The 26,504-nt window shown below is 36.1% G+C and overlaps 1 protein-coding gene and 1 non-coding gene across 2 annotated transcripts; one reads left to right on the top strand and one right to left on the bottom strand.

Annotated features, from left to right (window-relative positions):
• Positions 1-6,652: 6,652 nt before the first annotated feature.
• LOC150032432 (uncharacterized) lies at positions 6,653-7,171 on the bottom strand. The gene has a single exon (XM_090306906.1). It carries the CDS (start codon positions 7,169-7,171, stop codon positions 6,653-6,655), a length of 519 nt encoding a protein of 172 aa, XP_090163032.1.
• A 1,065-nt stretch (positions 7,172-8,236) lies between these two features.
• On the top strand, positions 8,237-8,343 carry LOC150032431 (small nucleolar RNA R71). The gene has a single exon (XR_016524951.1). It is a non-coding gene; the product is annotated as a small nucleolar RNA R71 (small nucleolar RNA).
• Positions 8,344-26,504: the final 18,161 nt, after the last annotated feature.

Genomic DNA, 26,504 nt, shown 5'->3' with positions numbered 1-26,504 from the left:
AAAAAATCTTTACTCATTTTCCAGGTCATCGCATGATTTATTTCAAATTTTATCAAACCGGGTGTTCAAGTGGTTTTGGCCTTTGCATGATTTAGATATTAGTTTTGTGATCTTGCACTGATCCGAGTGCCCAACCTTCGTTTTGGCTTGCCCCCACGGGTGTCAAGTGGACATCCAACTACGATTGAGGCGCTCTTTTCAATCAAAACTCATGCCCATCTTTTTATTTGGCAGTGGAGTTGCGATCACTTAGCTTCTACGTTGATCACAATTCCCACCTTCATTTTGGCTTGCTCCCATGAGTGTCATGCAGACATCCAACTACGAGCAGGATCCGATCTCAACACTAAAATTGAAATTCTATCAAGGCTGAAAATAACATCCCCCAAATTTAAAACGCAGCAATGTCCTCATTACTGAAAACAAAGTAATTCATGCGATGGACTAAAATTTTTTTGTAAAAATAGTTTTGAAGTAAAGCTGGCAGACCAACTAAATTTTAGAAATGCTTTGTGAATCGAATGTCCTGAAATTAATCTGACGCTAGTTCATGCGATAAGAAAAGAGGCATATATTTCATCATTGAAGTCGTAATGGGCAAAGGATGAATGCGGCGATCAAATAAAGTAATCAAAAATTCAGAATTGAGCCAAATGAGAGAGAATGCGATAGTAGAATTCAGCAATATTAAATTGAAACTAAGAAGTACAAGGATTGAAATAAGATGAGGCAAGGAGGGACACGACCCCCAAATTTAATTTCGCCTGCATTATTTTGATCGCAATAAATGAGTGTGACGGAGTGATGTGATGGGCTTAAAACATGCAATCGGTTGAGCTTTTGAAAGATAGTATGAAGAAAAGAGTTGACAGTCATAAAAAGTAGTAAATATGCAGAAAGTAAAATAGATTCTTGAAAGAAAAACAGAAAAGGATACACAAAAGGATATACTTCATCCTTGATGAATGTATGCCGCTTATTATCGCAGGGACTGAGTATTTCTTCTTTATTCTGGTTTCCCCAAGTCAGTGGAGGTTTTCTCGCGTTGGAAATCGTAAGAGTTAAACAACATGCAGTGGAAGTATCAAGGATCCATAAGAATTCTAATTCACTAATTTTGGCAAAAACTAAAGCATGCTCTTCATAAAAATGGATTTTCAGAACATACTTTTGATGAACTCTCCAAGAAAACGTCTGTTCAGCTGCTATCTTCACTTGATATCAACGTGAACCACTTCAAAGCATTTCCTACTATGCTCTTGGATCTTTAGGCAGAGTTATGGGACTTAAGAACAGCTTGAAGATGTGAAAAAACAAGAAAAGCTCACAACAGCAAAATTGAAGAAGGCAGTTTCTTCTTTACTGTAATTCTTCTCTCAAAATTCTATATTCCTTTTTTTTTTTCTCACTTCTTCTCCAACAACCCCAATCTTCTTTATATAGTTAGATGAACATGCAAAGTGATGGAGTGCATGACTTGCAGCTCATGCTTGGAGAATCAAAGTAGAGAAGATAATAGTTTCTGTGTGAACATAAAGATGATGATAATGGAGAAAACTCTTTTTCCATTTTGTGCAATCATGCAAAACATTTTTCCATTTTCTTTTTAAAATATAAAATGACTTTAAATCATTTTCATTCAAAAATTTATTTTATTAAATTAATTTATGAAATTAATTTAATATCAAATATTAAATTAATTTTTGCACAATAATCATCTTTATATATTTAAATCATATTTAAATATTTATTCTCTTATTCTGTTTAATTTGAACGTTTCAAATTAATTTCTCAAGCTACCCTAAAGCTTACCCATTTACGAGCTAGTAAGGGGATCTAACGGACCTACAGATCATGGGCTCCAACGATCCGAGATTAATCAGCTAAACTCATTAGACCGATCTAACCCCTATTTGTTAACTAATGGGTGATTCCACTAAAGCCCATAGCTGAACTCCCCTCACTGTACATATATTATGTCCGCTTGATATAACCATGATTAGTAAGTTAACCCTTCAAAGGTTGCTCGTAATAATGGTTGGGTCGAATCTCTGTTTTACCCCCAAAATTACCTCTTGTTTCTTAAGTTCCACTGATCCCCTAATGAACAATTGATTTGTGATTCAATCAACAAATCGAATCCTTATCAGGCCAATGAGAGGGTGAGGCCTCTTGTTCAAGACCCAGAATCAGCACTTGAAGGGAACAACCTCTTTACTAACCTTAATCGGGTAGGAGTGAATTCCCTCTTGCACCCTATGTTCCTAACTATTCATTCGGTATTATCCCCAAAATGGTAAGCTTATTGAGTAGAGGCAATTGGTCTACTCTTACCGTTTGTAGATCAAAGGATAATCCCGAACAAATAGGAGTTCATAGTTAGCTTAGGATTAAGGTTAAGTTACCTAGGTCATTGCTTCGAAATAGTTAGTCTTAAATAGTAAACAATGTTATAAAGTAAGAGTGACAGGTTTCATGGTTCGATCTTGCACAAAACACATTTGCATAGGACACCCCCACTCCTCATGTCTCAACATGCACAAATTAGGATCACTTCGTATGTAGCACTTTACAACACTTTGTAACAACTACAGAGTAGGCCGCATCCAATAGTGTTACCAGAATAAGGTACCCAACCTTATTAATATACTATAGATCATTTTGATTATTTACTCGAACCTGATCCACTTGTATGTCTCTATATAAAGTTCAAGTACTCATATAATAGTCAAGGGACTTAGGTTAATTGGATTTCTAAAAAACAATATATTCAACAGCAACTTTATCGAATTCTCAGAATTAGTTCTAATGCTTACAAACCACGAGTTTTAGGACATAAAATCCAACAAACTCCCACTTGGACTAAAACTCCAGTGGTAACTTATATATCTGATATATAAGACTGAGTTTCTGAGTTTTATAGAGAAATACAATAAACTAGGGCATCTCATACCCATCGTTTTACCATTTGGTATCTCATACCTGATATTTTTCCCACTTGCCCTAGGTTAATTATTAACTTCTGGCATTTCTAGTCTTTACTAGATCATTCTTAAACACTTTAGTCGAGAGAATCATTGAATATTAGTATACAAATAGGTTTCTTATGGAGAATGCATCTATTTCTCAATAATGGCTAGGAAATACATTTTCCTCCCACTACATTGAGGTACTCTCAACTCTTTGATTAAGATGGTCTGACCTGCCTCAACAACTCTTGTTAACAGTCAGACCTAGAAATCTTAAATTCATTATACTTCGATCTAGCCAAAATGGATTTTCACAGGACACCCCCACTTCTCATGTCTCAACATGCACGAATTAGGACCACTTCATATGTAGCACTTTACAACACTTTATAACAACTACAGAGTAGGCCACATCCAATAGTGTTACCAGAATAAGGTACCCAACCTTATTCATATATTGTAGATCATTTTGACTATTTACTCGAACCTAATCCACTTGTATGTCTCCACATAAAGTTCAAGTACTCATACAATAGTCAAGGGACTTAGGTTTATTGGATTTCTAAAAAATAATATATTCAACAACAACTTTATCGAATTCTCAGAATAAGTTCTAATGTTTACAAACCGTGAGTTTTAGGACATAAAACCCAACAGAAATCCCCTCCATGATACAACTTTACTCTTTGTCCATTCATTTTAAATGCGTTGGTCCCATCTTCGTTGGTCAATTCCATCGCTCCATGCGGGAATACTTCCTTGATTATGAAATGCTTGGACCAACATGACTTTAGTTTTCCAGGAAAGAGACGCAACCTAGAGTTGAACAACAATACCCTTTGACCTTCCTTGAGGTTTTTCTCATAAAGACACTTATCATGTCATCACTTGGTGCATTCTTTGTAAATTTTGAAATTTTCATACGCTTGTAATCTCCACTCGTCCAGCTCTAGTAGTTGAAGTTTTATCTCTTCTCCTGCAGCCTTAAGATCAAAGTTAAGTTTCTAAACTGCCCACATCGCCTTATATTTCAGTTCCAACGGTAGATGACAAGCCTTTCCAAACACCAACGCATAAGGTGAAATGCCTATGGGTGTCTTATAAGCAATCCTATATGCCCACAAGGCATCGTCAAATTTCATGGCCCAATCCTTCCGCGATGGATTCACCACTTTCTCTAAAATTGATTTGATTTCTCTGTTTGAAACCTCTGCTTGTCCATTTTTTTAGGGGTGATATGTGGTGGCGATCTTATGGTGGACATTATATTTGATCAACAGTTTGCTAACAATGCGATTCACAAAGTGGGTCCCTTCGTCACTTATTATGGCACGTGGAGTGCCAAAACGAGTGAAGATGTTTCTCTGTAAGAACTTAGAGACTGTTGCCGCATCATTTGCAAAGCATGAAACAACTTCAATCCATTTGGAAACATAGTCGACGACCAATAGAATGTATTTATGACCATTTGATGATGGAAATGGTCCCATGAAGTCTATTCTCCAAACGTCGAATAGCTCCACCTCCAATATGATGTCCATTGGTATCACATTTTTTTCTAAAATGCTTCCAGTGTGTTGGCACTTATCGCATTTCATGGAGTATTCTCATGCGTCTTTAATCAGAGTGGGCTAGTAATAACCACATTGTAAAAATTTTTCCGCTGTGCACTGTCCACCGAAATGCCCTCCATAGGGTGATTCATGACATTGAAACAGTATGCACTAGAAAGCAGTCTCTAGAACACAAAGTCTCAATATCTGGTCTGGTCCCTTTTGTAGAGATTTGGATCGTCCTAGTAGTAAAATTTACATTCATGTATGAGCCTTTTCTTTTGATGGGATGTGTAGTTTTCAGGGAATTGTTTGCAGACTAAGAAGTTGACAATATCCGCATACCAGGGTAGTTCTTCAATCTTAAGCAACTGCTCATTAGGAAATGAGGCGTTCACCACTAATTGGATGCGATCCACTTCTGGATTTTCTAATCGTGATAAATGGTCAGTGACCTTGTTCTCTGTTCCCTTTCGATCGATTATTTCCATATCAAATTCTTGGAGTAGAGAACCCATTGGATTAGTCTAGGCTTCGCATCCTTTTCTATCATCAAATATCTTATCACAAAGTGGTCTGTGTGGACAATCAATTTTTTCCCCAACAAATAAGGTCTTAATTTTTCAATCGCAAAAATCACCACTAAAAGTTCTTTCTTGGTGGTGGTGTAATTCGCCTGCGTGGAGTTTAGCGTTCTGCTAGTATATGCGATGGGGTGTAGCATTGTCTTTACTTTTTGTGTCAAAACTGCCCCCATCGCATATTCGCTGGCATCGCACATCAGTTTTTTATGGCTTCGCCCAATCAGGTGCGTTCAGAATTGGCGTTGTAGTCAAAGCGTCTTTTAGTGTTTTGAATGCAGTGAGGCAGTTTGAATCGAAATCAAAGGGTCTATTAGCTTCCAACAACGCATTCAAAAGTCGAGCGATTTTGGAAAAGTCCTTCACAAACCTTCTGTGAAACCCCACGTGTCCTAGGAAACTCCTCAAAGCTTTCACATTCGCTGGAGGTGGAAGTTTTTCTATAGCTTCAATATTTGCTTTGTCCACTTCTAACCCATTCCTTGAAACCTTGTGCCCTAGCACAATTCCTTCATTGACCATAAAATGACACTTTTCCTAGTTCAACACCAGATGAGTTTCTTCACATCTTTTCAGTATTCTCTCCAGGTTTTGCAGACATATTTCATATGTTTGTGCATAGACTGAGAAGTCATCCATAAAGATTTCAATCGAGTCTTCAAGGTACTTAGAGAAGATCGCCATCATACACATTTGAAATGTATTGTGTGCATTGCATAATCCAAAATGCATGCGATGAAAGGTGAATGTTTCATATGGACATATGAACGTGGTCTTTTCTTGATCCTCAGGTGCGATCATAATTTGGTTATAGCCTGCGTACCCATCAAGGAAGCAAAAGTAATCATTCCCCGCTAATTTTCCGAGCATTTGATCAATGAAAGGTAGGGGAAATGATCTTTCTTTGTTGCCGTGTTGAGTTTCCTGTAGTCCATAAAATCTACCAACCCATAACGGTTCTCATAGGGATCAATTCGTTGTTTGTGTCTGTCATCCCACCCTTTTTGGGAACACATTGCATGGGGCTGACCCACGTGCTATCTGCGATAGGGTAGATAATGTCGGCATCTAACCATTTGATGATTTTTTTTACAACCTCTTTCATTGCAGGGTTCAGTCTGTGTTAAGGTTTTATTGAGTCCTTCTGATTTTCTTCAAGCCGGATTCAATGCATACAATAAGTTGGGCTGATACCTCTGATATCTACGAGCGTCCATCTGATCGCTATAATATATTTTTTTAAAACACTGATCAATGTGATTTCTTTTTCTTCAGGTAACACAGAGGATATGATGACTGGTAAGGTTTCATTCTGGCCGAGAAGTACGTACTTCAAGTGGGTTGGTAGAGTTTTTAGGTCTAGTGTAGGTGGTTGTTCTAAAAAGGGCTTCTGTGCTTTTCTTTCTTCATTCAAATTCAGCATTTCATCATTTTTCAACATCTCTGTTATCGCATGGCAAGTCTCAATGGATGCTGTTGCATCCTCTCTTTCTTCATTCTCTTCTTCGGACTCCTAATTTTCAACGTAAGTTTGTTCATCATCGAAATCTCATAAGCCTTCCTCATCTGGGAACTTCATTGCCTTGATAATATTGAATATGAGCTTCTTTCCATTGATGTTCATTGTGATTTCTCTCTTGTGCACATCTATTTGAGCACGACCAGTAGACAAGAATGGTCGTCCCAATATGATTGGAACATCTTTATCCGCCTTATAATCTAAGACAATGAATCTATCTATTGTTACCAAGACATCCTTTAATTTCCCTTTAGAGTGCACCAAGGATCTATCGGCGAGTTGAAGAGTCACCATTGTGGGTGTTAGCTGTCCCACATTCAATCTTTTGAAAATTGAAAGGGGCATTAAGTTTATGCTTGCCTCATGATCGAATAATGCTTGACCAATGTAAATTCCTCCTATCGAGCAGGGTATTGTAAAATTGTTTGGGTCGCGCATCTTTGGTGGAATTATAGTGTTGTATTCTTGTGTCGATGCCACCGTGTTGAATCTTCCCGTGCTTCTCTTATTTGAGACAATGTCCTTCAAAAATTTCGCATACACCGACATCTGCTCTATTGCTTCTATGAATGGAATATTGATGTGCAATTGTTTCAAAATTTCCAAGAAGCGTTGATACTAGCCTTCATCGTTATGTTTCTTTTTCAGTATTTGAGGAAATGGAGGTAGCTACACTTCCAATGTTTCATGGTTTGGAGGCTTAGAGATGGTCGCATCTTCAGGTTCCCTAGTCTCAAACTTCTTTGGTTCAGTCTGTGATAGAGACTTTTTTATTCAATTGCAGGTTGCTCCTTTGACTCGGTCTTGCAAGGATCCTTTCTGACTTCTATCATCGCCTTTCCACTCCTTAAGGTGACTGCTTGGCAATGTTCTTTCCCGGCATTCCCTGAATTGCATGGAAGCCCGGTTGTGTTAGGCAATGTCCCTTGGGGTCTATTCTTTAGCTCTCCCGCAATTTGTCCCATTTAAATTTCCAAATTGCGAATGGATGTAGCTTGGTTTTGAAGGACTGTTTCATTCTTTTCGATGTATAGCTTCAACAGGTTTTCCAGGGATGATGAGGATGGTGGTTGAGAACTGCTAGCTTGTTTTTGTCCATTAGATCTATGGAAAAACCCTAGCACCACAAGCTGACTGCTTTGCTGTTGGTTGTTCTTCCAAGAAAAATTAGGGTGATTTCGCCACTTCGGGTTGTAAGTGTTTGAAAAATGATTGTTTTTGACAAAGTAAACTGATTGAGGATTTCGTGGGCATTCCTCAAAAGAATGAGATTCTTCATGTAAGACACAGTTGGTGCTTGTTTGCTCTATCGCATTGATTTGCCCATTTCGAGCTCCTGAATTGTTTATTGCGATGCCTTGCAACAAGTTTATCATCAACTTCATCTGATTTTGTAATGATGCGATGACACTATTACTCGAATTACCTTCTTTGGGCTTCGTTCTTTGATTGCTTTCTTACCAATCTTCATGGTTTTTTGAGATGCGATCAAGAATATTCTTTGCTTCATCATATGTTTTGTCCAGAAGACCTCCTACTGCTGCCGCATTGGCAACTATCCGCGATGCAGAGTTGAGTCCATGATAGAAAATCTCCATTTGGAGGCAATCTGGTAATCCATTGTGTGGGCAGTCGCGTACTAATCTCTTGAATCTCGCCCATGCATCACTGAGCGACTCATCTTCTTTTTGTTCAAAATTGGTGATCAATTTCCTCCTCTTGGCATTTTCTGTGGGAGGGAAATACTCCTTCATAAATTTCTCCACGACTTTTTCCCATGAAGTTATCTCTTCTGATTCGAGAGAGTATGCCCATTTTTTCGCTTTATCGCATAGTGAAAATGGAAATAACATGAGTTGAACCTCTTCTGGGGAAATATTAAGGAACACAAAAGTGTTGTAGATTTCAGTGAAGCTTCGTAGATGGGCGTGTGGATTTTCACCACGCCATCCTTCGAACTATCCTACTGTTGTATCATTTGTAACATTACTGGCTTCATCTTGAACCTTGATCCATCCAATGCTGGTCTCATGATTCTTAGGGAGAAATCTTATAAATTTGGTGACACATAGTCCCTGATGGGTCTATTGCGATCATTTCCCAGTAGGATGGGATTTTCCATCATGTTGTTTTCATTTGTTACTCGTTCTTCAGGTTGTTCAGCCATTCTACAAACTCTTCCTTTCCGTTTACGTCTGTTTTTCTGCCTTTTGTGAAAAGTTCTTTCAATCTCTGGGTCGTACTTGAGCTCAGGAGTATTTCTTTCGCTCATACGATGTTTGCTTCTTCCTTCACAGGTGGAATGACAATACTCCAAAGGTTGAAAGCTGCAAAGATAAAAAAGGTTTGATGTTAGCACAATCCATACTGTAATCCTCGGCAATGGCACCAAAAACTTGATTCGTTGATTTATCATGCGATGAAAGGATGTATGGATCCGATGATCATGCAAGTTTTCCTAACAAAGCCCAAGTGTAAGCCTTCTTAAGGTCCTGGTAAGTCCAAGATCGAACGCATGGATTATTAAATAGATATGCGATAGACTCTCTGATCCTATTGTGATGGTGATTAAGAAGTAGATGGTGATTTAACTTTGATTTCTAATACGATGGAATTAAATGCACAGCGATGAAAGGGTGGTGTTGTAACAAATATGCGATAAAGGGGTTGAGAAGAGGTTTTGCTAGTATTTCTTAAGATATTGTACAAGTCATGTGATCATGCTATACACAAATATTAAGCACTACATTTCTCAATGCATAATAACACATTTCCTATGTATAGAATGCATGTGATGTGTATGGAATGCAACAGATAGAACTTATTTCTAAGTCTCTACTCTTGCTTATGCATTCTAATCCGACTGTCTCAAGCCTAGATTCTGTCTTTAGACTACTCTCTCAAGTACTCCAAAAGATGAATGAAGCATACATAAGACAAGATGATCGCATAAAGTGCATAACTTAAGTCATGCTAGCTAAGTACTTCTCAACCCATTCACAAATTTAGCTACTCATACATGGTGTAAAGAGATTGAGCATAAATTGAAATGAAGTTTCCATTCTTGCAAATAAAGTGTTTAAGTACAAAACAATAAATGGTGTGAGTATCAAGCCAGGTAAGCAATGTCTTGCTTCCTCTAGTGTTTACACTACTCTTATCACTTCAATTCTTTCCTAAGTTGTAAACTCTTACTCTTGCAAGGGTTTAGTGTCTCTCCTCTGTGCTGTTTTCGACAATCTCTCGACCTCTTCGAAAATTAATTTCTTCTCAATAATTCTCTTCCCTCGGCTTTGCCTCGCTTCACTGTGATCACCACCTTTATGTAAGGTCATCACGTGATCATCTTTGAGGCACCCTTGGATCGCAAACTCAAAACGCGCTATCACATTGTTCCTGCACAGAATAACTCAATTTAACTTCTTTTATGTGATTATTGTCAGGGATCGCAATTTTGGCGCATTCAATCGTAATATTGCCTTATTCTCCCTCGCTTTCTCCCATTGTTTTAATAATTTGAGCTTTAATAACTTATATTTCTACCAGTTATCAATAGGTCTAGAGACTATGAAAGGAGTGATAACAGAAAATCAAGAGATTATGGTAGAGGAAATGTTTCGGTGGGAGAAAATACCTAAGAATATATTGAAATCCTAACAGTAACTCATTTGAAGCCCATGGGACAAAAGACTGAGGAAAAGGGATACTGGGTCATGGATTCAGGATGTACCTATCATATGACTTCCAAAAGGGAATGGTTTGTGAGTTACAAATCATGGGAATGAGGCTCAGTCTACATGGGGGATGATCATGACCGTTAAGTCATGGGAATTGGCTCAGTATGCCTAAATTTAGAAGATAATAGAGAAATACTTCTAAGGGAAGTAAGACATGTACCTAAACTTAGAAGGAACATAATCTCACTGGGAATGTTAGCTAACCAAGATTGTTACTACATTCGTAACAAGGAGAATCTACAAGTGAAAAGGGCTGGAAAAACAATTCTACTTGGAATAAGGCTAAATGGGCTATATTACTTGAGAAATGTATCTTTTCCTAACATTTCTTTACTATCTTAGGACATAAAATCAGAAGGCCTAGAGTTATGGCATAAGAGACTCTCACATATTAGTGAATACGACTTGATTGAATTAACAAAACATGGGTTGATATAATACAAAGGAACCAAGAGGCTAAGCTTTTGTGAGCATTGTGTCTATGGCAAAGCTAAGAGACTAAAATTCGCAAAGTGAATCCATACTTCAAAGGATAGACTCAATTACATACATGCTGACTTATGGGGACTAGCTGGAACTCCCTCTTGGAGTGACTCAAGGTAATTCCAATCTTTAGTAGATGACTACTCTAGAAAAGTATGGACTCTTTTGCTAAAATCTAAAAATCAAGCCTTTGACAAATTTAAAGAATGGATTGCAAAAGTTGAAAAACAAACTGAGAAAAGAGTAAAAATTTTGAGAACAGATAATGGTCTTGAGTTTATGAATATTATGTTCACTAACTTTTGTAATGAGCATGGAATAGTTAAACACACAACAGTTACCTATACACCCCACCAAAATGGGGTAGCTGAAAGAATGAACAAAACTCTTATGGAAAAAGTGAGTTACATGCTCTCAGAGGCAAAACTAAAAGAAGTGTTTTGGGCATAAGCTCTTGCAACAGCCACCTACGCTATTAATAGAAGCCCCTGCACTTCCATAGACATGAAAACACCTAAAGAAATATGGACAGGTGTACCTTCAGACTTATCAAACCTAAAATCTTTTGGGTGCACATCATTTGTACATGTGAGACAAAGTAAACTCGAACCTAGAGGCCTAAAATGCATGTTCATAGGGTATCCTGAAGGAACTAAAGGCATCAAGCTTTGGGACTTTAGTTCTAATTGAAGTATTGTGAGCAGACACATTATTTTCAAAGAAGATGAGACGTTTACAGAGATGGAAAAGGAAAAACAACCAGGTGGAGCTATTACCCAAAATAAAAAATGTTTCAATAGAAGAAGATGATATGAACCTTCAGACCAATGAAGCTGTAGCATGTGAACAGATAGCACAAGAACAAAGTTCTCAACCAGAAAACCTATAAGAATACACACTAACAAGAGATAGAAGAAGAAAAGAAATCAGGGTTCCAGCTAGATATTCGAATACTAACTTTATATCAGGCTTTGCCAATATTGCAGAAAGCATTCTTGATGAGGAACCTCAGAACCTTGAAGAAGCAATGTCAAGCAAAGAAAAGGATAAATGGTTACAAACCATGGAAGCTGAAATGACTTCTTTAAAGAAGAATAACATCTGGATCTTAATGCCTCTTCCTCCAGATAAAAAATCCATCCCTTGCAAATGGATTTTTAAGAGAAAATTAGTTGATAACTGCTAAGAGAGAATAAAATTCAAAGCCAAACTTGTTGCCAAGAGCTTTAAGCAGAATGAAAGACTAGACTACACTGAAATTTTCTCCCAAGTGGTTAAACACACTTCTATCAGATTGCTACTTGCAATAGTGGCTTGTGAAAACTATGAACTTGAACAAATGGATGTGGCTACAGCTTTCCTACATGGAAAGTTAGATGAAGAAATATATATGGACCAACCTATGGGCTTTGAAGTTAAGGGCAAAGAAAGTCTAGTGTGTAAACTGGATAAATCATTATATGGCCTCAAGCAAGCTCCTAGATGTTGGTATAAACGTTTTGATGATTTTGTGAAGAAGATCAACTTCAATAGAAGTCAATATGATGCCTATGTGTTTTTTAGAAAAGCTAAAGATGGAAGTCTAGTCTATTTACTACTCTATGTTGATGATAAGCTCATTACAGGAAGGAATGTTGAGGAAGTAAATCAGATAAAAGAACAACTAAGTTTTGAATTTGAGATGAAAGATTAAAGTCCAACTAAGAAAATTCTTGACATGGTCATTGAGAGAAAAATATCCCAAGATGAACTCTCTGTCTCCTAAAGTGACTACAACAGAAGAATTCTATCTAAATTCAACATGCTGAATGCTAAAGCAGTTGGCACACCCTTGGCACAACATTTCAAGCTATCTGCTAAAGATTCTCCTAAACTAGAAGAAGACATTCAAAAAATGAATAAAGTACCCTATTCAAGTGCTATAGGCAACTTAATATACTTAATTATCTGTATAAGGCCAGACTTAGCTTACAACTCAAGCTTAATCAGTAGATACATGAGTAACCCAAGGAAAGCCCACTGGGTGGTAGCTAAATGGGTTTTTTGCTATCTAGTTGGAAGCATAAATAGAGGCTTACTCTATAAATTCCCTAATACCACTAAGCTGGCACTTAAAGGCTACGTGGACTCAGATTTTGCAGGTGACCTAGATAGAAGAAGGTTTCTTTCAGGGTTTACTTTCCTTTTTGGAGCAAATGTGATCAGTTGGAAGTTCAACTTGCAACCAGTGGTTGCCTTTTTAACCACCAAAGAAGAATTTATAGCTACTTCAGAGGTTGTTAAAGAAGCCCTATGGTTACAGGGGTTAACTACTAAGCTCGGCTATGAACAACCACTAGTAAAGCTACTCTGTGACAATCAAAGCACAATTCATCTAACTAAAAATCAGCAATTTCATGACAGATCCAAACATGTAGATGTAAAACTTCATTTCATAAGAGACATAATCGAGAAGGGCACAGTAGCAGTAACAAAGAGTTAGAAGAAAATGCAGCAGAATTTTTGACAAAGTCAGTAACAAAAGCCAAGTACGAATATTGTTTAAATCTACTTAATGTAGTAGATCGAGCTGGAAAATAAAATACCTGAAGAAAAAGAAGCATTAGAGACCATTTTGTCTCAAGGTAGAGATTTGTTAGGGTGAGTGAAACTAGAGCTGTTGTCCTTCCAACCGATTGCCTCTGAAACAGAAAAACAAATTAAAAGTTAGTTAGTTAAAACATAATGACCTTAAAAGCTATGTATGTAAATGAGTGAAAGGCATGAGGTGATTTTGTAACAAAAAAAAAAAAAAAAAAAAAAAAAAACAAAAAACAAAAGGAGGGAAAAGAAACTTATCTTCTTCTTGAGAATAAAGATAACTCTATGAAGAGCTTCAACAGTGGATGTAGGTGAAAGCTGAACCACTATAAATGTTCTTGTTCCTCTTCTTCTACTCTACTCATTTCTTACTTTTCATGCTCAATGCATGGATTTGAGTTAAGAAATCCATCAGCAAACTAAGTATACAGAAGAAAAGAAATGAGGAAGACGAAGAGGGTTTCAGCAAACACCGAGGAGAAAGTGGGAGAGAAGTGACTGAACAATTATGTCATCTCTGCAATTCTTTTACTTTTCATAATTCATTTACCACATCAACAAGAAAAGTAATGTGGCTCATTATCCTTCACTCATTGAATTTTTATTTTGGATCAAGCAAAAGTTTGGGCCTCTTTTAGAATTTAAACAATTAAAGGCCCATTTTAAAATAACAATTTAAATGAAGGTCTTCTTTTGGCATGTTTTCTCAATTAATTTTAAGTGAACCTAAGAATCAACCCAATCTATCAAGTTTTTAGTTATATTTAAACCCAACCCAATCCAATCCAAATAAGTTTATAATCCAACCTGATTTTAGTTGGGTTAATCGAGTTTTTTATAATATCCCTAGCTACGCTTACAGAAATCCAATGGGTGTATGTTGTTGTGCCCTAGACTAGTTCAAATTAAATTTTTGTGGTTGAACCTAACTCATTGATTTTGAAATCCTGAACTGTTAGTCCACTTTGAATCTTCCTAATCCAAAAATAGAAGTTCCTATGAAATAGCCTTTAGGTCAACTCGTACCTATATGATAGAGTTGTAAGAATGATTACTCTAAAAAGATGTAGAATCGAGCCAATAGAGCAGTACCCATACGGAGTATAAAGATAGTCATAAGAGTTGAGGAATTATGTTTTCCACATTTATATATGTTTTTTTTTAATTCATTTACATCTTTATACTCATGAATTCATTATCAATGAATTTACTGATTAATCTTTCAATTATGGGCTAAAACTTTTTAATGAATTCAGCTTGGTGGATGCCCTAGAAAGATGAGCTAGTTTGATAGAATTGGGTCGACCTTAATATAATTTTCTTTATTGAACTTAATTATAAAATTATTATTTTAAATTAATCACTTAATTTACATCTTAATGCTGAAGAATGTTTAAACAAGATAACAGAACTTGCAAAAGAATTGAGGTTAAGAGCCATAGATAGAAACTAAAAAATATATATTTTTATATTTTTTAATCATTAAGATTTAAAAAAACATTTAAATATTTTTTAATTTTTTCCCTCCTCGTGTTATTTTTTACTCTTTCTCTCTTCTTTCTCTATACCTTCCTTATCCCTACTCCCCATTTTATTTTTCATCTCTGTAAAATCATTCATGGAATCCGGGTGGCCAGATTTTCCACCGGAAATTTGTGGAAAATGGGTTCCCTATTCGAAATTTTTCCCGCAAAATTTTTTTTAAATCAATTAACTTAAATCAATATTATGAAAAATTATTAATTAAATAATTTAAATTTTTACTAATTTTTTTGTATGATTAATTTCATATAGACAATTTGAATTTAAAAAGAAATTATTCATATATATATAATCTAATTATAAATGTTCAATCCAAATACATAAACTACCTTGACAATTAAAGAATAAAACTTGAAGTTTAAATATAACATTTATATAATAATAATATAACGTTAAAATTAGTGGTAGATCTAAGATTTAATGTAAGAGGAGATACAAGTTCATATAAATATAATTTTAGATGCGTCGAAATAATATTTAAATAATCTAATATATATTGTCAAAGCAAACATAGTTTATTGTCATATGAATATGTTAGCAATCAAGATGTCTGGTGTTTGAATTCTTCATTCTCAATTGTACTAAGAACATCATGTAATGTTGGTTATTAAACTAAAAACCATTCGACAAAGATATCAATTTCTTTATTATAAACACAAAAAAAATAATGTAACTTTATATTTACATAAATTTAAATTAAAGAGAGAATATATTATTATCAAAAGAAACATACTAAAAGAGAAAATTGAAGTAGGAATTAGATTTTTTTTTTTTTTTTTTTTTTTTTTTTACAATTTACCAAAACTATATAAGTTTTAACTATTTCTATTTCGTATCAGAAACTTATTCATACTTTTCTTGATTACAATATCATTTTTTATTTTCATTTTTTGAGACCTATTCTATTTTAGTCCACATATTTTCAAACGTTCACTACAAGAATTTTTAGCTGTTCCAATATTTTTTTTTCCGACACATCCATTTTCATTGGCATATACGAATTTATTCCAATGAAAATTTAATGTGTCGGCCAAAATATAACAACATGGACATTTTTTTAAAAAAATTTATGTCCACAAAAATTTGAACTTATCCCGACGAAATATGCATTGGCAAAAGACATTAAAAACCCACACTATTCTTTTTCACCCCCCACTTTTCCTTTTCCTCCCACTTTTATTTTTTCTCCTTTTTCCAAGCCAACTCTTCCTTCGCCCACTCTTCTTCCCCCTTACCCATAACCTCACTCTTCTTCCCCCTACCCCTTCCCGTCGACCCCACTCCACCCAATTTTCCTTTCCACTCCCCCCCTCCCCCTCTTCCTTCACCCCCATCTCTCGTCTCTTTGGAGCCCTTGTGGATGCACAGCTGATGGTAATTGATTAATTTTGTTATTTACTCCAAAGTAGTAGTATAACTTCACGACTTTTTCTGTTTTTATCTCACACAATAATGAGAAAATAACTGTAAAGAATTCGAATGCCTACTAGATCTTGCTAGGCTGAGTGTTCTCCATCTCCATTTGTGATATCTTTACTTTTCTTCAATCTTATGATGAATTTTCTTTTAGCAATTTCAAATCATAGTGATGAAAGTTGGGGTTCTTGTTTGATTTTGCACTAGAAAAAGATAATATTTGTTAAGTATTATAATGACTAGGCATAGATACACAAACAATTTTAATGACTAGGCATATATAATATTTGTCTAGTATTATAATGGCTAGGATGGATTATTTGTGTATTTTGGTTTTGATTTTGTATATGAGTTTCATTTGTTAATATTAAAGTTTAATCTTTCCTTTTTATGGATATAATATGCTTTAAGTTTCCGTTTCCGTCAGCTTAAGAACCCGCTTTAGACAAAAGGTCCCTTATAGATATAAAAAAAATTTAATCTTTTATGCCAATCAATTTAATCATATTAAACCAATTTTAAAAGATTAATCTAGGTTATTAAACTCTTTAAAACCATTTGAACTTAGGTCTATCTCAATCCAATTTTAAAACCCTTTTAAAAACTTGAGTTCACTCTAAGTTCGCATGCAACTCTTTCTTACTGATTTTGGTTCAGTTTCCTTTATAACACTTATAAACAAAAACAACCAAAACTACAATGCACAGATAACATGATAACGGGCAGAAATGCACGTTATCATAATGCTAAGTTCTTAAACAATGTTGGATTGCATTGATGAAATATGTTAATTTGCATCTATTAAGCATCAATTTCATAATATTGCGGTTGCATGCGTTCATCGCATTAGAACAGTTGAATTTTGTATTTTTGTGCAGAATATACGTTGACGCAATGCAAGAATTGCGATCATAGGAAATCATCGGTCGAGCGCAACTTCACCACAAGGCTTTGCGATGATTGTGCTTGCAAACATTCGCCCGAGAAGAATCATCGCAACCTGGTCAGCGCAACTTGGTGGGCGCATCTGGGTGAAAGACTAATTAATCCGAATTAAGTTGACAACCGATAATGATCATGAAGTACATTCAGATTTTCGGTGACAAATATTCGGCACATCAGTCAGGAATTAAAGCTGTCCCATCTGTATAGTCAAGAGAGAGAAGCCGCCATTCACCTTGGATGTCTATAAATACCAGAAGTAGCCTTTAGAGAAGGGGTTCAGGAATTCACTATTCTTTGTTCTACAAGTTCGTACGCCCTTGTTCATAGTTTTCTTTCATTTTAAGGCGGATGCGAGAGAGAAGGTTGTGCCGATAGATTGTTCCGGTAAGCTTGGGAGAGCGACGGAAGCTTCAAGGATAGAGAGAGGACCGACGCCTGCAGAAGTGGGAACATCTTTAGAATCGAATAGAGATTACAGTGTAAAAGCCTCGTTCAGCAAGGAATTGCTACCAGGCTTTCTACCTTTAACTTCCATTGTCATTTTGTACTCCACTCATTTATCGAAATGGAATCTATTTCTTTATATCTGTTCACTCTCTGTTATTCACGCATGAGTAGCTAAATTAATTGAATGGGTTGAAAAGCATTTAGCTAGCACAACGAGGGAATCTTCATGCTATGCGATTATCTTGTATTATGTATGCTTCATTCGTCCATTAGAGATACTCAGGAGGGTAGTCTAAGGACAGGATCTAGACTTGGAAAGGTTAGGTTAGAATCTAGGCTCGGGAGAGTCAAATTAGAACGCATAATCAAGAGATAGAAGCTTAGAAATGAGCACTATTTATTATCAATGCATCATATGCATCCTAGAGATAGGATACGATTGTATGTGATGACCTTGCTTTTATGAATTTTTCATCACCGCATAGGACAAGAGTAGAGACTTAGGGATAAGCTCTATAGACACTTTTGCATTCAACACATGCATCCTACACTTAGGAGCATCGCATTTGCATTGGAAAATGACTTGCTGTGCATGGTGGTAGTATGATCGCATAGTATGACGCATTCCCAAGTAACGCTAGCTAAAGATCTTCTCAACCCGTTCATCGCATACTCAGTGCACCTATCACACAACTGACTTTTCTCAAATCCGTCGCATTTTGTTTATTTTCTTCATTAATGCAATCAACAACAAACCAACAAATTATTTATTTGGCCACCGCAAGGTTTTCCTAAAAATTACCAATGCAATCTGTTTTGACAAGTCCCTATGATCGACCTAAACTTACTAGGAAACTCAGAGGAATTTACACTTGGATTCCGCTGAGGAAACTTGAGTGCACAATGTAAATTCATCAACACATATTATCCACATTTCCACTTCATAAAACTAAGCATCATAACACGTGCAAGACATTTATAACGATTATAAACAGCTTAAGTGCCATGCTCAATGCATTGTTCATTTATTGCTACTTCTTTTATATAACGCTCAACGAAACAAGCACAACATGCATCTATACACCCTTAGACTATAACACTTGTAATAAAAGGATGTTGCATGATAATGCTCACTGCATGCAAAATATAACTCTTATATTTCATGATGTATGTGCATGCTTTCATGTAATTTCTCCATGCAAGATTATAACATTTATAATACATGATGCATGAATAGTTACACAACCTAAAATGGGTTTTTCAAACTATATGTCAAACATTTTTCCATATTTACATTATACATCACATGTATAATAAAATTTTTTTGATGAAGTGGGTAAAATTACATCAAATCCTCAAAAGTAAAAGCAAACTATTACAAAACCAAGGAGTCTTCGGTTCAAACAGGCGAACCAAGTCTTGAACCGTCCGGACGAAGCAATGCGTCTCCAACCATCGTGCACCAAACTTCCCATGATCTTCTACACGAAAGAACAAATGATATGCTCTATCATTGACCAACGCTCCCAGAGCTAAACGATCGTTTAGCAACGATAGTGTATCTTTTACTAAGTGATGAAGCCCGAGGCACGTGATCGTTTACCGTGCTCCGCACAACGTAAGCCTTACACGATCCTCTAAACGACTACGATGCGACGAAGCACCATTGCCTAAACGATCACTGAGCGAGCGCCTTCGTATCGTACGATGTGATCGTGTAGGTAGTAACTAAGTGATGAGGCGTACTAGCTACACGATCGTTTAGCGCGCGCCTTAACTAAACGATAAGCATCAAATGTTCCCATAATGATCGTCGACCTCTAACGTCTATGCGATCGGGTAACCAACACTACGAGATAGAGTAAACAACTTACCCCAGCTAAATGATCGTTTAGTAAATACTACACGATCGTGTAGAAAAATCTACACGATCGGTTAGATAAATCCCAACGATTGTTTACCTTAAGCTACACGATACAACGAACTCTTGGTCTTCTTCCTTATTGAGAACCGCATCTACATGCTATGAAACTTCATCAGGAACGACTCAACTAACTCAAACTCTTTGAATTACAGACTCGATAGCATTTTAATTATGCCTAAAAACACAAGGGCCCTTACAAATTAACACTTTGTAATTGTAGAAAGCTTTAAACAAAGGCAAGTAAACCCGTAAACATTCATCAACTCCATCCACAAAAGCATTTAACAATTAAACATAAATGTAGAAAACCCACCAAGATTGTAAAATAAGTTCAAAACAGAATTGAAATTTGGAATATTGGAACAACTTGGTCTGATACCAATTGAAGGAAATCAGACACGAGGATTTCCATGAGCAGTAGAAGGATCTTTCAAAATATCAATCGTATATGAACATTACAATTACAATCACAAATAGAAACATACAGTTATGCATAAAATAGAAATTACAACATGCTCTACTATAGATCAATGACAAGAATAAACAAACCTTTGTAGACTCATCTTTAAGTTCCTTGATCACGAACGCTCGATCACAGTAACACAACAACACACGAACGTTTGTTTAACACGACCGCTACATTGCACGATCACTGCGCACTTGAACAAAGCGATCATTACGATCACGAACACCCTGAACACCGTGAACGACCTCCACAAAACCTCGACTCTGTCGAGTTAAGTATGACACCACCAAAAAGGTTACCTTGGTATTTTTGGTGTGAGAATCCAGAGGGTGGGCTCTGTGTGGACTTGATTAGAGGCAGAAAACCAAAGGAAGAATAATTGTGTAAGTGATTGAGTAAGTGGGAGATGAAAAAACCTATCATATAGGTCGATGCCCAATCGTTTAGGAAAAGCTATGCGATCGTCTAGCTCAGTGTCTATTGTGTAAGAACACTCCACGATCGTTTAGCTAACTCCAAGCTGTCGCTTAGTAAATCTATTTTACTTGACAACTTCTCTGTGAGTAATTTTTGAGAGTGGAAATCTCAAATTCACAATTTTTCAAAAAATATTTCTTACTAAAATTAGGAAAAAAATTTTCCTTTTATTTCACGGTTACCATGAAACTACCAATAACCTCTCATTCAATTGGTTATTAGAGAAAAATAGTTAATTATCCGATAATTAATATTATTATAAATATAAATGATAACTAACTTACCATACTATATTTATAACCTATAGTTTTAATATTTCATCTCATGAAACATATAAACCATAGCTCTTTTTCTATTCCATGACATTTAATTTAAATCTCATTTACACTAATCCTCCACTAGATGTATCTCATACATCATACCGATCATATCATATATAATCGAATTACCTCTTGTCAATTTGAACAATTCAAATCAACACTAAGAAATGATCCTCAGCTTGAATCCATTGAGCTACCAAGGAGACCTTATAGACCTATAGCTCGAAGCTCCAATGGTACGTGAATAACTGACTAAACTCTTTAGTCACGAGATCAACCATCCGTTAATCGCCAGGCACTTCATTAAAGACCGACAACTGAACTCTTCTTACTACAGATATATTATGTGTTCATCTTAACCAATCAACAATGCGACAACCCTTCACAGATCGCTCGTAAGTATAGCTCGGCCAATAACCGTTATGTCCCTGTAGTTACATCTAACTCCTTAAGTACCACTGATCCGTCTAATAAACATAAGTCACAGTCCTACTATGACCGAGTCCTCTCTTCCAAAGAGAATTTGTGGTCACTATGTTCAAGCCCCAGAATCAGCCCTTAAGGGAGCAATCTATCTACTTACCCCTGCTCCGGGGAAGGAATGAATTCCATCTTGTGTAATTGAGTTCCCAGCTCCCAAATCAGACAAGTCCCCAAAAAGGTAGGCATGTTGATTTGGCAATTTGACCACTCTCACCCATACTAATAAAAGGACCACTCTTAAAGGCAAGAGTTTCCAAAACACTTAGAATTGAGGTCGTGTCACCTATAGTCGTTTAGGTGAGATGTAAGTCTCCAGTATCAACGGTGTTATATACAGAGACGAATCATCTCATGGCCCGGTCTTATACAAACTCTTTGTATAGGACACCCCCGCTCGCATATCTGCACATTAGTGGTCAGGATCTACCATTTGTAGTAGTCTACAACACTTGCAAACCTCTACAAAGCGGACCGTATCCGTAGTGTCACCAGGATTAGGTATCCCACCTTAATCCTTATACTACAGACCTATTTAGATTATCACTTAAGACATGATCTACTTGTATATCTCATATACATGCTTAAGTTTACATAAGATAACCATGGAGCTTTGTTCATTGGATATAAGTAAATGCCAGAATGAAATAATAATTATTTTATTAATAAACAATGTGTATAATTACAAATGTGACTCCTGGAGAATTAAGACACCAATCTAAATATTTACGACATGCTCATAATGTGGGGGAGGGTTCACGTCTTAATTATAACCATTGTAATCACTTTTTAGAGAGTAAAATGGTTGTTTGTAGTGTTCATATTTTAATTATGAATATTGATGACATGTTTGTGGCTTGAGAGTGGGATCATTCCTCATAACCATTTTAAATATTTTGTTTAAGTCTTTGTGTTATTATTAAGATCTGCATTTTTTTTGTTGATTTTAATAAATCTTTAATAATATTTATTTTTCCTATTTCAGGTTGTTCGTGTAAATTCTTAAAGATCATGTCACATCCCACCCCAAGCCCGCCTCCTAAGCCCGAGGTGAGGCGTTAAGAACCGCAGATACCACCCTTTTGTGATACCTACTGCCCAACTGAACCTCTTTACATTCAGTAAACCTTAAGTCAAGGAAATAAACAACAACTAATTGATTAAGCTCATTTTATTACAATAGTATAATGTTTATACAACTCACAGACTTAACTATAAAGTTTACATCAACAATTCTAAAACCGGAAGTGTGACTGTGGCTGTGACAGACCTTGACCTTAGCAACACACTGGAACTTCTCTCCTTTCGCTACTTGAGAAGAAAAATATGAAAAAAAAGAATGAGCTTCAAGAAGCTCAGTGAGTGGTAAACAACTTCTAGAGTCTATTTCAACTCATAAAATAACAAGCATATCATATATACGAGGTTAAAACTCAAACCTCAGCCTTAAATGAGACTGATCTCAAACTCTACGTACACACATGGTAGATAGTTAACTAATACTAATCATAAACGTTTACTCTCTTGTGTTCCCTTTGTTTCCTATGTCTTCTATGTGCACATAGCTCATTGCTTATGGGCTCAGAAGCTAAGCCTGCCGATCCTCTAACCTTCCCATACGAGGTTTCTCCAACAGGCTTAGGAACTAGACCTCTTGGTCCCCTGACTATCCTGTGAGGATCCACTCAGGGCTCAAGAACTATACCCCATGACCATCCTGATCACATAATCTCATTCTCATGCTAATTACTCATTCACAACATAAGCATATACACTACTCTAAAGATATGCTTAAAGCTTAAGGGAAAGTACCACTCACCTTGGTCAAGTAGGAACCTTTCTCTCTTAAAAGTTCCTTGGTCTTCTCAGGCTCCTCTTTTGAACCTTAAATTCCAGATTCAAATTAAAGCTCAGATTACGCATAGTTCCAAGGCTTATTTTGAGATACTTCATTCTACAAACATGCTCTAAAATGTCTCAAGAAGCTTATCTTAAAATATTAGCTCAGAACTCTTCGCGGTTTGGCTGGAATTCTCAAAACATCAAGACTGGCTTAAGCTTACCCGACAGCTTGACCCTTCTGCCTTTTCTTTGTCTACAACCTGATTTCTTAGAGCTTCTTCTCTAGAAGCCCTACCTTAAAAACTAGACTCTCAGAGCTTTCAGGTGGCTTTGAAATCACTTAAAACGCATGAGTATTCTGGGAGAATTTCTCTTCCCAAATTGATGCTACATCCATATTTCACTGTCTGACCGTATCTCCTCCTCTTGGAACTTCTGGACCAATGCATGGTCTTGCTACCAACGCATGCCCTTCATGATCAACGCATGGTCTTATCCAAATCTACCTTCTAACACTCTTCCTTACGTTCTTTGAAGAAGATTCGGGTTATGAACTGAAGAGACACTCTGTGATGGTATTTATAGGCTAAAGGAATTGATCATTCTCATCTTTATTAAGCCTCAATGCAAGACACCTCCTACTTTGGAGTGTTTGTACCATGCTTTACCACCACCTTCTTCCTTACCATTCATCTACTCTCATGCCACTCACTTGCTTGAGTTGTCTTCCTCATGCAAAAGTCTTCCTTTGCATGAAATTCTATTCATCTAGCTCCTACTAACTCAAGCTCAATCTTCTCTTGGTATAGCCATTTGTCTGGGTGAGCTCATCAATTTTGCGTAATGCAAGCCTCAACATCGCTCCATCGTTTGGTTTATCATGCAGCTCTTGCACTTCATTGCAACTCCATCGTCTAATGAATCTCTCGCTGTCGCTTAACATCCAGCCCTCTCGCTGTGGCCAATCGTCTAGTGCCTGTGTCCCATCGCATAGCACTTATGCCCCATCGTATAGCTCAATCGTTTAGTGATATCTCGCTCTCAGCAATTTTGCTATTGCGTATCTCTCGCTGATAATGATCTCGCTAACGCTCAAGCATAGCTAGCCTATCGCATAGCTTTTGAACCTATCGTATAGCTTCATCATGTAGTGTTGACACCTTATCGTCTAACGCCTCACACCCAGCATCTAATGCGTCTGCTGATAGTGCAACGCCATCGCCCAGCGTCTATGTCTATCGCACAATGCCCATCGTCCAGTGCTTTGCCTTATCGTGTAGCACTCACGCTCATTGTGTAGCGCTTGTGTCTACTGCCCAACGCCCATGCCTAATGCATCATCTAGCGTCTAAACTTATCGTCTAGCGCGTGCTCATCACTCAGCGCTATCGTTTAGTGCTATCGTCTAGCTTCCCTGTGTATTGTTTAGTGGTTACATTGATCGTATAGTGCCATCGCCTATCGTGTAGCGCCATTGTCTAACACATCACTTTACATCATTTAGCACCGCACATAGCTACACAATCGTCTAAGGCATCGCTTAACGCCCGCACATATCTATACGATCGTCCACCCAACGCCTTACGCTTATTATCTCGCTCTCTCCGCTCTCTCTCACGCAGCCTCAACGCATGAGCAACCCTTGGCAACGCCTCTTGCCAATGCTTCGGCCAACATGCGTTCATCCTCACAAACGCATGGTTGCCCTCGCCGTCAATGCTTGATCTCTTTTAACCCTCTACTAACTCAGCCTCATCTCATGCGTTAATGTTTCCCAACACCCAACACATGGATTTTTTTGACTTCACACTTAGCCAAATTTTTCACTCGTTAAGGCTCATCTCAAAGCTACTTAAAGAAAATCTCTTCAACACTTAGAAATTTTCCTTTTCTTCAACATAGGATTTAACTTATACTTAATTAATTTTCTTATTTACCTGGTTAATTAGGAAAATTGAAATTCGAGTTTTACAGATCGTTTTTTTGGAGACTACGAGAAGATTTTGTGAGATGATTAACTAGTTTGGTTTAGTATCTCACTTATTTTGGATTAGGGTATTTTGGCCTAGGGAAGACTAAACTTTTTTTTGTAAAGAGATTTGTAAGAAGTTAGAAAAACTAAAATTTAATTGTATATACAGTTTTTGTTTGTAGAATTTTATAGCTTGTGTATTGAATATTAGTCTTATTTTAAAATATATAAGTTTACTTTTGTTATATTTATCCTCAATTGATTTGTTTGAAGATTAATTTTCGTTTGTGTATAATTAGGTATTAATGAAATAAAAAATTGTTTATTTAATTGTTACAAAAAATATATAAAATTATAAACAACTTATGCCGACGCAAATAAACGTTAGCAGAAATATGTCTATTGAACTGAATTTTTGTTGTTTATGACTATGCTTTTTTGATGCAAATTGTATTTTGTTGGGAAAACATATGTCGACGCAAACAATTGCGTTGCCGAAAATGGTATTTATGCTGACAAAAACAATTTTTTTCGGGAGGAACTTCTCGACATGGATACGACAACGATTATGCCGACGCAAAAAAATGCATTGGTATAACATATCTTGACGTTTTTATGCGTGGGAAAAGGTGAAATTTTTTTAACATTCAACTATAAATCTTACCATTTTCATATTTTAAAATCATTGTCTATGGTTAGACTATGATGAACTTTTCAAAACTAAATTTAATCTTTATTAGCTTTCACTTTATAAATTTTGATAGCATATTAACAAGGTATCTTTTCTTGAGTAAAGATAAAAATGGTTATTATTGTTCATCTAGTTCTATATAAAAAAGTATGTAGAAAAAAATTAAAAAAATGTATTTAAAATATAAATACTAAATTTGAATTAGTGAAATCTTTCTTTAAAAAAAATGTATTTGTGAAAGAATATAAATTAAACAAGAGTACAAAAATCAGAATTATATTTTATCTGTTTTTTATCTCATATGTAAATTTAAATTTATTAAATGAATATAAATTTTATTTATTAGGTAAGATAATCAAAATAAAAGGTTTCATTATAGACATAAGAATCTATTTTTTACTATAGGAAGCTTAAATTATTTAGTTTTTCTTAGTATATAAGAAAAGTGGGGAATTCAAACTATATATACAACTTATGCTAATATGGAGCTAAGATCTAATTCAATTACTTTTTCTTTAAAAAATTATCTAGAAAACAATTAAAAAATTTATTTAAAATAT

This window comes from Benincasa hispida, chromosome 11 (genome assembly GCF_027475165.1).
Source record: "Benincasa hispida cultivar pf3 chromosome 11, pf3_genome.v1.1, whole genome shotgun sequence".
Lineage (NCBI taxonomy): Eukaryota > Viridiplantae > Streptophyta > Magnoliopsida > Cucurbitales > Cucurbitaceae > Benincasa > Benincasa hispida.
The sequence above is the reverse complement of the archived record's forward strand: the minus strand, read 5'-3'. Positions and strand labels throughout refer to the sequence as shown.

Excerpts from the sequence above, each read along its gene's own strand:
- LOC150032432 (XM_090306906.1), bottom strand. The coding sequence starts at position 7,171 with ATGTCGGTGTATGCGAAATTTTTGAAGGACATTGTCTCAAATAAGAGA.